The sequence below is a fragment of the Triticum urartu genome, chromosome 3, assembly GCF_003073215.2.
Source record: "Triticum urartu cultivar G1812 chromosome 3, Tu2.1, whole genome shotgun sequence".
In the NCBI taxonomy this organism is placed as follows: Eukaryota; Viridiplantae; Streptophyta; class Magnoliopsida; order Poales; family Poaceae; genus Triticum; species Triticum urartu.
Genome location: NC_053024.1, coordinates 53,364,233 through 53,377,028, shown reverse-complemented (window position 1 = coordinate 53,377,028; position 12,796 = coordinate 53,364,233). Strand labels below are relative to the sequence as shown.

Here is a 12,796-nt window from a genome sequence, read left to right as displayed (position 1 = left end):
CAGTACTCCTCCATACGATCAATCACGGGCATGCCCCGCACCATCTCCTTGGTCGCCATGGCCCGGAGCGCGCGAAAATGGAGATGCCCCATGCGCGTGTGCCAGCGCCATGCCTCGTCGTCCCCGATCACCATCAGACACGTCGGCGCGTCCACAGCGAGAGCCCCTGTGTACAGATGGTTGGAGGAGCGCTTGATGCGCGTCAGTACGCGCCGCGACGGGTCGTGGACCGCCATGACGCCGTCCCTGATGTTGATGATGCAGCCGGCCTCATCAAGTTGCCCGATGGAGACGATGTTGGTGCGTAGGCTTGGGATGAAGAAGACGCCGGTGAGCGCACGCTGGCCTCCGCTCTGACAACGGAAGACCACAGATCCGCGTCCAAGTATCGCCACCACGGATCCGTCGCCGAACCGCACTGTGCCACGCACGGTCTCGTCCAGCGCCGAGAACACACGCCTATCACCCGTCATGTGACTGCTGGCTCTGGTGTCGAAGAACCACACGCCGTCCGGAGACGGCACGGGCAGGACCTTTTCCTCATTTAGATACACCTCCTGGGGCGCGACGAGCTGTGATGTGTCGACGGTGGTGACCACGGCCATGTAGAGGCCGTGATCGTGCTCGGCGTCAGCTTGTGCCAGGTTTGCCTGCTCCGGCTTGCCCTTCTGCTCCTGCTCGCGGAGCCATGTATGACACTCTTTCTTCCAGTGCCCTGGGATGCCACAGTGATGACACTTGCCCTTCTTCTTCTTGCCACCAGATCCGCCTGAGCCACCTGCCCCGGCGTTCACGGGCGCGCCCTTGCCGCCGCCCTGAGATTTAGGCTTCGCGGGTGACTTGTTCTTGCCGCCGCTGCCGCCGCCACCAGACGACGATCCACCACCGCCGCCCAGCTTCTCACGGGCCAGCCACTCGTGCGTGAGCAGCAGACGCCCGGTGGCCTGCGAGCCGTCATCCAGGTCGTAGTGATCCTCACAGGCGGAGAGACGACGGACCAGTTCTTCCACTGACATGGTCTTGAGATCGATCAGTGATTCAATCGCCATCGCCATCGGGCGGTAGCGACACGGCACCACACGAAGAAACTTCTGCACCGCCTTGTGCTCGGTGACCGGATCGCCGTACAGCTCCAGGTCGGCGACGAGGGCGGAGAGCCGCAGCCCGAAGTCCTCGATGGATTCCCTGTCCTTGAAACGGAGATCCTCGAACTCCCGCCGGCGCACTTGCGCCTTGGCCTCGCGTGCGCGCTCGCTCCCCATCCGCATGGTTTTGATTGTCTCCCACGCGATCTTCGCCGTGTCCTTGGCGGCCAGCACGCGCGGAACACCGGTGAGTATAATGCTCAGCGCGCGTCGGTCGTCATTTTCGTTGGTGTCGTCGTCAGTCACCGCGGACCAGACTCGGGCAACCTGCAACTTGACCTGCATCACCAACGCCCACTCCTAATAATTCGCGCGTGTGAGCATCATGGAAGCCCCTGACTCTTCTCGCACGACGCGCTCCACCACCCGATACTCACCGCTGCCGTCGCCCGGTGAGGCGAGCGAGCCGGCTCCTTGTGAAGGTGAAGCAGTCCTCGGTGACGACTTGCCGCCGCCCTTGTTTTTCCATCTGGACTCGTCACCGGACATCACCACCGACGGATCAAACACGCCGCCGCGCCAAGGATCAAAACACCCGGGGGCTCTGATGCCAAATTGTCGTTGCCTATCTTGAACGAGGAGGAAGAGAGGAACTGGACTCGCGCGAGAGAGAGTTTTAACTTCGCAATTATTCTGTTATTCCGTTTCCTCACTATATGCTGGTTACAACGAGAAGCAGTCTATCTCCCGGTGGACTCGCTATGATCCGAGATGGCCGCGCCATCCCACGACCCTGAGCCACAGCGTGATCATCCACCAGGAGAGACAAACCAGGAAGAGAGAGGGGAAGTGGACGAGCTAGACTCGCTCCATGATCTACGTGCATGTGCGGGTCTAATCTTCCATGCACACACATTATTTCAATAACAGAATAAAGCAAAGACTAGCCTACAAAGCCATGCAACGGGTGAGCTTATGCCAACAGGCGACTGCGGGGCGAGGAGTGCGGGGCGAGGGCGCGCGGCGGGTGCAGGGGCGAGGGCGGGGCGGGTGCGGGTGCAGGGGCGAGCGGGGGCGGGCGCGGGCCGGCGTGGGAGAGCACGGCGGGGGAGAGTGCGGCGCGAGCGGGGATGCGTGCGAGGCGGGGGCAGCCGCGGCCGTCGGGCGAGCGCGGCGCGCCGGGGCGGGGCGGGGGCGAGGGCGTGACCGCAGCCGTCGGGCGAGCACGGCGCGGCGGGTGGTTGCGGGGGCGAGGGCGAGCGGGCGCGGGCTCGCACGGGCGCAGGCTGGCGCGGGCGGCGGGCGGCCGCAGGCGGGGCGGGGCGGGTGCGGGCGGGGGCGCGCAGGCACAGGCTGGTGGGGGCGCGCGCGGGCACGGGCGGGGAGGGGCGGGGGCGGGCGCAGGCGAGCGCAGGCGCGGCATGGCGCCGGCAGGCTCGGAGCGGCGCGGGCGGGCACGGAGCGGCGCGGGACGCATGTGAGGAATGAGGCGGACGTTTTGAGGATCGAGCTGCGCGTTGGGCGCCTCTAACTTAACCCGGACAGGCATGTCCATTTTGCCACCCATTGTTATCCCAAACGGACAGAATCCGAACAAAACGGACGTCCGTTTGGGGTCGTTTGATGGAGTTGGCCTTAGCGGGTTCTTCTTAAGTTCATACTCATTTATTTCATTTGCATGATTTGACAACTTGCAAACGAAATGGATTGTTTATGTTTCTTTTTACCAACAGAAGGACAAGAGTATAAATTGGCTTGAGTAGTATCTCTATATATACCAGCACTTTCGTACTTCAAGTACGCCTCTCCTGTGCTCCGACGAAACAGACAGTTCAATGGCAGCAATTCAGGCAGACTGCTCTGGCGAAGAGACAAGGACAACTTTTCACCCGACTCTGTGGGGTGATTACTTCCTTCAAAACAAGCCACAATCTTCAGCGCAGGTTAATACTCGTACTTGTACAGTTGTACTTCAACGTTGTCTAAGATCCTCATATCTTTAAGCTTCTGTGTAAACAGTGAAATATCGCCTGTGTGACATATTTCTAGATGATGTTGTTCATCAGATGTTTTAAATCAAGACAAAGTTGAACAACAGAGTGCGTAATTAATTGTATATTTTTTTCTGCATATGCGGTACCTCCCCATCTATTGTTTCTATAATCTCAACATGTCGAGGTAGAAGTTTAATTTCTGCATAATATCCAAGCTCCACTTCTCCGAAACTCCATGCATGAAGCACCGTCTGGTTAGTGTATGCAGTGGTTCTACAAATGATGTGGGAAACCAGACAATCGACACGTCACTGAAAGCAAGATAAACAAGGAAATAAAACGGAATGGAAGATAAATGAGGAAATAAAATTAGTTAACTGGAACTGGAGGTCCAACACAACACATCAACATCAGGCTACCATACCCTTCAGTGATACTCCCTCGGTTCACAAATATAATCTGTTTTGGATATTTCAACATGAACCACATACAAACTTAAATGAGTGAACAAACCCACAAAAATGTGTATATATCCATTTACAAAAAAGTTGGAACATCTTATAGTTGTGAATGGAGGGATAGAGTACCTTTTTGAAACCTCATAATGGAACCTGATGTAATAATTATGCAGCAAACTGGTAGAATGAGAAGCACGGCATAGAAGTTTAGATACTAAAATGTCACACACTAACTATATATATTTAGGTAAAAGCATCATGTTTTGTGTGCAACCTGAAATTGGTATGATGCTTCAAATCTTGTGCAGTGTTTCCTGGAAGACTCACCTACAAATACCCACTTGCCCCACTCCACAAAATAGGCGTGTCCACTAATTCTATAGAGATATAACACTTAAAACAAGAACGGTACTAGTCATGTCCTGGCTTTGCTTGGAGGACTCATAACCTCTACAGGAAGCAGGGACCTAAAGCACATGTCAGTAGCTATATGCCCCTTCTGGTTTATAAGGCATGTACGTATTTCTGGATCATCAATTTGACTAACAAATTATGAAGTATATTTCATAAAAAATAAATCATTAGAAACTTCTTTCAAATATGCAATTAATCGTATATTTTCATTAGCCATATAAACAGGAAATACAAGTATATCATAACATATAACTATTGTATGTCATAATTATAAGGATGTGCAATAAAACTTATATCATCAATAGTGTCATAATTATAAGGTATGTGTAATAAAACTTATATCATCGATAGCATATAACTCTCTTATTTCGTTGGTCAAATTGGAAATGTTTTAATAGATGTCGGCCTTATAAACTGGAAGAGAGGGAGTATTAATCTTGGTCGATACTAAAATCATTTGACATCAGACATCCTTCGGGGAAACATTTTTGCATGGCATCTGCTTATTTGTGAAAAAAAAGAATAAAATAAATGTGTCGAACCAATGTGAGAACCTCATGCATGTATGCACATGTCAACCTAATTTAAAATAACTACTTGGGTTATACTTTAGTCAAACATATGATTAACTCTTTTGTGGGAACATGACAATCACACTATGCCACCATTGTACACGTACAACATAATATTTGTGATATGCAACACTATATTGTGATCTATTTTTTCAATGTGACAATCCGCACTACTATGACGATCTAATATCACGAGCAGTTTCCACCTAAGAACTGCCAAAAACACTCAGGATTTTGTTAATGCTATGAAACATTTTCATGTGGTGGAAACCATTTTTAACTAAATGGAACATCTTTACTTTTGTAGGAGTTGCATTTACTTTTATGTGAAATAGAAATAATTTATGGTGGAAATGTTTTTACCATAATATGTGTTGTACACCATATTATGTATACATTAAATTTCACCATTATTTGTACTAACAGGTATTTGTCTTCTTCTTATGGGATGTTATATATCAGTTGTATGAGAGCAATTAGTATTTCTAAATTGACCAAATAGCATATCATAAAACGTAGTGATCTACATAAATTTGTTTGATTTTTTACTTGTAAAACCATGCATTTGCCTCGTTGCATATTTCTAGAAGTAAAGTTGCTATAATATATATAATGTGTAGCTATAGAAATTTCATTACATAAGATTAAATGATTAAGACCATCGACTTAAACATAAGATTCATCCAACTTAGAATAGATGGTCTTCTACTCTTCTTTGCTTAATCAGGCATGCTATTGACACCTTATATTCATAGCAGTTGGTCGACTGTAGCATTATGGCTAATATGACAGAATCACATGAAACATTAAGGGTCCACATGATTAATTAATATATAATGGCCGTTATGTTCTTGCAGCAAGCTCACATGAGAGAAAGGATGGAAATACTATTGGAGCAAGTAAGAACGGTGATGAAGGAGGCAAATGAAATCCCCAAAATACTAGAGCTTGTAATCACAATTGAGAGACTTGGTTTGGGCAACCATTATGAGAATGAGATTGCACAACTACTGGATGTTGTTTTGAAATCTGATTATGATGATAATAATCTACACTTGGTTTCGCTTCGGTTTTATCTTCTACGAAAAAATAGATATGATGTGTCATCTGGTAAGACCTTATAGATTGATATAACCTATATAGCAATTTTTTATCTTTTACCAATGAAATGGAAATTGTTGATATCCATTCCCAATCAAATTTGCAGATGTATTCCATAAATTCGAAGACAAACAAGGAGGTTTTGTTCAGTCGGATACAAATAGTTTGTTGAGCTTATATAATGCAGCACATCTGAGTATCAAGGGGGAGGATGTATTTGACATGGCAGTCTCTTTCACGAGAAGACACCTCCTCGGGGCATTAGAAAATTTGGAATCACCATTTGCAGGGGAAGTTTCTTCTTCCCTTCTTACACCTCCTTTTCGAAGAGTTGGGATATTAGAAGCAAGAAGCTACCTACCATGTTACACAAACAAGGCTACACGAAATGAAGCCATATTGGAGCTTGCCAAATTGAATTTTAATATTCTGCAACTTCATTTTTGTGAGGAGTTGAAAGACGTCACAATGTAAGTTTTATTATTAATTCATTTTGAAATTAATCTAGGTTGCTCTTCACTTTTTCTAATAAAAAAACTTCACTGACTTATTTTTATGCACATGCAAGGTGGTGGAATAAGATCAAAATGAAGTCAAGGTTGAGTTTTGTAAGAGACAGAATTGTAGAAACTTACTTTTGGATAAATGGGACTAGCTACAACCTTGAATATTCTTATTCCCGAATAATAGCTACAAAGGTCACCGCTTTCATGACTATAATAGATGACATATTTGACACATATAGCAGCACTGAAGACAGCATGCAACTTGCAGAAGCAATTAATAGGTCAAACCCTCCTTCCCTTCCTGAGTTTATTTTGTAATAGTTATAATATATAATGGTTTTATAATAATCCCAATACATGAAAGTTGACTTGTTTTCTATCAAAGAACAAAGTGACAATTATTACTAACGATTTATACATTGGAATTAAGCATGAAGCCAGAAATATTAGTAATGATTTATACAAACTAAAAAGAACAAAGTGAATTGTTGCATTAAGAGGTATTCATTGCATTGTTTCTATGCTCATGATGTCCATGATTCTTTTGGGCGGTGTATTAGCAATCTTAATACATTTGATGTGCCTTATATGTATTACAACAACGGTTTCACTTCACAAAAGAAGTACTAATATATGTACTAGGATATAAAGTATGTAATAAATGTTGTAGATCACACGCTAATTACACTATAGCATAGATATTATATGAAACTCTAAATAAGTCTATAATGGAAAAATACATAAAAATATATGTCCTTAAATTATTCCGTTCTAGTATGGGAAACGGTTTATCAATATATATGGTAACATTAGAGTGAAAGTTGGGACTACGTCATGGATCTACTGTGTCAGATGTGAAAGTACCATTATTGATTATGGAAGTAACCGTATTAAAATTTGGTAGAAACACAAATTTATTGGAATATGAGGTTTCCAAAAACATAATTGCAGCTTAAGTATTTCTCTACTATAAGCATTATATTCTGACATAGTGAAACACAGGTGGGATGAAGATGCAGTAAATGTGCTTCCAGAATACATGAAGGATATCTACTTATATTTGTTGGAAACATTTCATTCTTTTGAGGACCATTTAGGACCTGAGAACAGCTACCGTGTGGTTTATCTAAAAGAAGCGGCAAGTGTTACTCTATTTTATTTGTTCATACAAAGTTGGTCGTGTAGAAATATGCACCTAGTTTATTTTGATGTATATTCCTTTTAAAATATCTCCCAGTTGAGCGTCACCAAGACGGAATAACATCGATCTAGCTAACTACATAAATGTTTTTAAAAAAATAGTAGCATACTTTAAGTAAAGAACTTAGAAATAGATTAAACTATTTGCAAGTCTACATGAGAACATATTATTATTTTCCTTGAATAGTGGTTTTACAATGTGTAGGACTACATTGGCCGAGTGATTGTATTGTAATGCCTCTTGTTTCTTAGCATTAGGGGTGGTTATATCTAGTCTTCACTTAAAAGCTGGCCACACAATTATATTTCGAAAGTATGCACCTTGGGTGAGAGTGCCGGAGGTAAAAAAAATTCCAACAGGCACTTAAGCATACATGGCAATCTCATAAAGATCCTCACCACTAAAATACTTAGAGCCACCAAACTTGAGCCAATACTAATAGAAGGTAAGAAAAAAGTAGCATACATGCTGAAATTTGGGCCCCGTGCACTTTGGATAGTCGAGAGGAAAGTCCTAGCTAGACAATTTGGAGTTTAAAATAAATACTATGGAAAATATTAAGAGAGAGTTGTTTCCACTAAAGTATTTGACTAGAAGCTTCTAGTAAATTTTAAGCTTCCATTCTAGCTATTAATATGGTTAAGCAGTGACATCCCACTGCATAAGGTAATCTTGTGAGGCTTTGTACAACGCAGTTTAAGCGTTAACACGTAAGCTTTCTCCTGCTATATGATGCACTTGTTTTGGTACGATTTTCCTATAATCAATATAATTACTCGAATCACTCAATAAACTTTGTAATGGGACTTTATAATCAAGAACTCTTGGTGTCTTCTTCTCCAATTCATTTTGCAATTGTCAGTTGGGGTTTAACATGGCTGTGTGCTTCGAGCACATATTTTGTTAGTCATTAATCCCTGAACCATTGTCATCAGTCCTCCGTGTCAATTTAGGGAGCTACATGCACTTTAATTTAGGTCATGACTTGAACCTGGCTAGTTTGTAGTATGCATGTTTTTATTTCTTCGAAATGGAATCAAGGGAGATCCTCCAATTCAAAATATACCAGATACATCTTTTGGAACATGATACGAATGACATTGTCGGTGACTCAACTAAATGTGACTCGTCTGTAGATATTTTGGAGTAGTCACTATATCATTTTCACCATATGTTCTTTGCAGAAGAAAATTCATCATATGTTGTTTTATAAATTGTATGTATGGTTTAATCAACAATGCTTAAAAAAATATGTAGCAATTTGTTTTTTTAACATGTAGATGTTGAACTTTTCATGAAAACCTTATTCCCTGGTAATGTTTTCTTATTTTTATTCCCCAAAATGTAATCAATGGAATTACAATTCTACAATAATTACACTTTATTGACTCATAATTGTCACATCAAGGCGATACAAGAAACATGAATTCACATCCGGCTTCCGCGTGACTAGGATGCACACGGCCAGGACAACCACACACACACACACACACACACACACACAAAGAGAATGCACACAAAATGCTTGCAAAATTAAGTTATAAAGAACCAAGAAAATGCCGATGGCGAGATGGCAGGGGTGCCACTCCATAGACCAACCATATAGAAACGCAATCGATATTTTTACCTTGAATGTCTTCATTTAAACCAATTTTAATGTATTGACACTTCAGGAATATTACAACATTTTGAGTTATTTTTTTGCGGGGTGAGTGATTATTTTTTATCAAATGCAGTTCAAGAAATTGGTTCAAGCATACAGTGATGAACTAAAATGGCGTGATGAAAATTATGTACCAAAAACACTTAATGAACACCTTCAAGTTTCATCAGTAAGTATTGGAACCTCTGTGGTAGCATGTGCTATATTTGTTGGCATGGATGACACAACAGTGGAAACTCTCAATTGGGTGTCGAGCGACCAGAAACTTCTGAAGTCTTTTGCTATATATACACGTTTCACGAATGACATGGCATCAGCAAAGGTATTTATGTATACTTGGAGATGTGATCAACTTCCTATGATTAGTTTGCATACATGCATCTTGGCAAAGTGACGAACTAATCTGAACATATATAAGTGTAAACATGTATTTTTAAACAGATAGCTATACATAATGAATATTGATCATACTCACGAAGGCACATATTGTATTATTTTGTATGCTTACATCATGATAAATGCATGTTTCTATTGTATACCTAGCCTATGCAAACTTGAACATACAAGTTTAATTTTAAAGTTTTAGGTTATAGTCATTTACATCCGCAGGTAACTCATGCATGCTTTGAAGTGAAGCTGGATTAATCATGGCTCGACCTGGGTAAGGGTGATGATTGTAGGACGTACACAAGTTGAATAGGGGCGCATAACATGTGCATCATGTGTAGTATAATATCCAGTATACTGAAATACAACATACAAGTCTAGTTCAAAGTGTCGTTGGCCTAGCTTGATTTTTAATGGTAATGATAAAACACTAAAGGAACATGAGGAGAGACTGAGCGGAAGCAACAAATGTCTTTTAAATTTCATCCAGGGGCCTTCCGAACAATAAGGCCATCCCTGAGATTAACCCAATGACTAATAAAATTAGTAACTGACATTTTGTACCATATGTATTCTTGTAGCGTGAGCAAGCAGGGGGGCAGTGTGCCTCTACTATCCAATCGTACATGAAGGAGCATGGGATGACAAATGATGACGCATGTGAAAAGATAAAAGAACTTATCGAGAACTCATGGAAGGATATGTTACACTATTATCTCACATTGACAGATCAACCAATGGTCGTGCCCCAAATGATACTTAACCTTTCAAGGACTGTGGATAACATGTACAAGCATACCGATGCATACACTAATTCAGATATACTGAAAGATACAATAAGGATGCTTTTTGCTGAGCCAATGTAATAGATATACGGATCTTGCAACCACAAGGGATGCATACGTAGAAGATGGTCATCGGAAGCGGTCTATCTGGAGTACCTCAATATGAATGTATCTTGTAAGTTAAATGAACATGGTGTGCTCATTATTCAGGAATGTAACACTTTTAATAGACGTTGTTTTCAGTATTGATCATTTTCAAATAAAAATGCATTGTTGAGCTCAAGAATGTAAATAGTTTAGAATAAATTATTGATTTCATAAACAGTTACGCGGTGATCGTTCATTCATTTGCTCATCTACGGCCATGCACTCATCGACCATGCTAACCTAGACGTTTCGTCATGCACCTGCTATAATGCACTAGGCAAAATAATCGTCGAAGCGTATAAGTTAAGCTTCAAAGGCAAAAAGTTATGTCATCTTATCCTCTATGTTAGGATTAGCATTTGGTTTACCACTAGTAGCATGATATGATGTTTTTTCTTATATTCTCAATTGAATACTAGCTTCCACAATCTGTTGCCTGTTTTTTGGATTAAACTTAAAGGGAAAATGCTCAATTATTAAACAAGAGAAAGAGAGAGAGAGAGAGAGAGAGAGAGAGAGAAAGGCTTGTCTTGTCTTAGCTAAGAGAAAGTTATGTCTTCCCTTATTCAAAGGATTTCTAGTTTGATATTTTTTAAATCATGTAAACATTAATTGCTAGAGATCACACTTTGGAGATAATCCATCATATATAATGGTTTTTCAGCTTCTCTCAGTGACGTGAAATACATAGGAGAAAAATGCCTTATCGACCATTGGCATGCCCTAACCATCATTTTCCATAAGTTAGTAATTTTGTCGTTGTAGAACTGAAAAAGGCTTACTGCTTCTCTAGAGAAACAGTAGTCTCGTGTTCCCGCAAAAAGAATGCAGACTCATCGTTTACTTTTTATTTTCTTGGCGGAAAAACGACAGCCTATATAGTAAATTAATTCTTTTTTTTGACAAAGGGCTTTTTTGTTGACTCATAATGTAGCATCAAGTGATACAAGCATAATTAGCACACATCTGGCCTCTGCATAACTAGGATGCACACAACCAACACTACGCACGCACACAAAGATCACACTGGCAAAATGCAAAGTCATGTAAGACCGAAGCTATGCCTATGCAAAGAAAAAGCAAAAAGAGAAAGACCCAAAGCGATCAAAACAACGATCGATGATGTATAACAAAGACCACTGACACCGAGCATATTTTGACAATATAATGACTACAATAAAGGTTCTTCAGAAGCAACGCCTTCAAGAAGGAAAACGACGCATATACGCCGCCGTTGTCAGATCCACCATTGAAGGCCAGATCATGGGTTTTCACCCTAAAGATCCAGTCCGAGCAAACTCCAAGCAATGCCTTCGCACTAGTAGAAAACAGGGCTTTGGTCCAGGCCGGGTCAGCCCATTAGTCCCGGTTCAGTCCAGAACCGGGACCAATGGGGGCATTGGACTCCCGGTTCGTGAGCCAGGGGGCCGGCCGGGCCACGTGGGCCATTGGTCCCGGTTCATCTGGACCTTTTGGTCCCGGTTGGTGGGACGAACCGGGACCAATGGGCCTCGCTCCTGGCCCACCACCATTGGTCCCGGTTGGTGGCTTGAACCGGGACCAAAGGCTCCCCTTTAGTCCCGGTTCATGCCACCAACCGGGACCAATGAGGTGCCTATATATACCCCCTCGCGTAAGAGCAGAGCACACTGCTCTGTTTTTTTCTGGCCGAGGGGGAGAGGGCTTGGTGGTGCTCTAGCTCACCTCCTATGCACACAAGGTGTTCGATGGAATGCCCGAGCCACACTACTTAAGCTTTCTCCTCTCCAAGCTCGACCTCCAAGCTCCATTTTCCATAATATTTGTCTAGGTTTAGCGGTCCGTCACGCCCCGTCCCCGTCTTCACCGCCGTCGATCACCCGCGCCGAGCTCATCGCCGGCACCACCGTGGTGAGCCTCTTGTTCTTATCTTCTTTCTGAAAGGAAAAATATTCTTACTTGTATGTTTACATAGATACTTGTATTATTTTCTTACTTTTATTATTGCATCTTATATAGTGCGATGGTTTTGGTATCCGCCCCCGTCGGCCCTCGTCCTGTCTATGATTCGGATGTGGTATATATATTATCTTTATAACTATTGGTTCATTTATTGTTTATGAAAATTATGCCGACCAACGTGACATAGATTTTATTATGTAGGATGTATGTGAATCGGAAATGCCAACCGACCCTATTGTCGAGAGGTTAAATTTAGTTGAAGAAGAAAACAATTTGTTGAAGGAAAAAATAAAAAAAATTGAGGAGGAGAAGATGATATTGGAGTTGCATGTTGCGGATGTCGTCGATGATCACAAGATCAAGATGGATGCAATGCGCTTGAAGATTAGAAAGATTAGAAAATATGCCATTCATACCGAGGCTTGGTATCATTATGCCGTTGGATCAATTGTTACCTTGGTTGCGATTATGATCGCATTTGTTTTCGCATTGAAATGTTTTACATAGTTTCAATGTATGGTTTAATTAATTAGATGCTCTGG

General features: G+C 42.5%; 1 protein-coding gene across 1 annotated transcript; it reads left to right on the top strand.

Annotated features, from left to right (window-relative positions):
• The first annotated feature begins 2,877 nt into the window (after nucleotides 1-2,877).
• On the top strand, nucleotides 2,878-10,463 carry LOC125542779 (beta-sesquiphellandrene synthase-like). The gene is made up of 7 exons (XM_048705952.1): nucleotides 2,878-3,028; nucleotides 5,381-5,633; nucleotides 5,731-6,094; nucleotides 6,193-6,411; nucleotides 7,133-7,268; nucleotides 9,068-9,316; nucleotides 9,963-10,463. The coding sequence occupies exons 1-7, from the start codon at nucleotides 2,921-2,923 to the stop codon at nucleotides 10,245-10,247; spliced, it is 1,614 nt and encodes a 537-aa protein (XP_048561909.1). The 5' UTR covers nucleotides 2,878-2,920; the 3' UTR covers nucleotides 10,248-10,463.
• The last annotated feature ends 2,333 nt before the right edge of the window (nucleotides 10,464-12,796 follow it).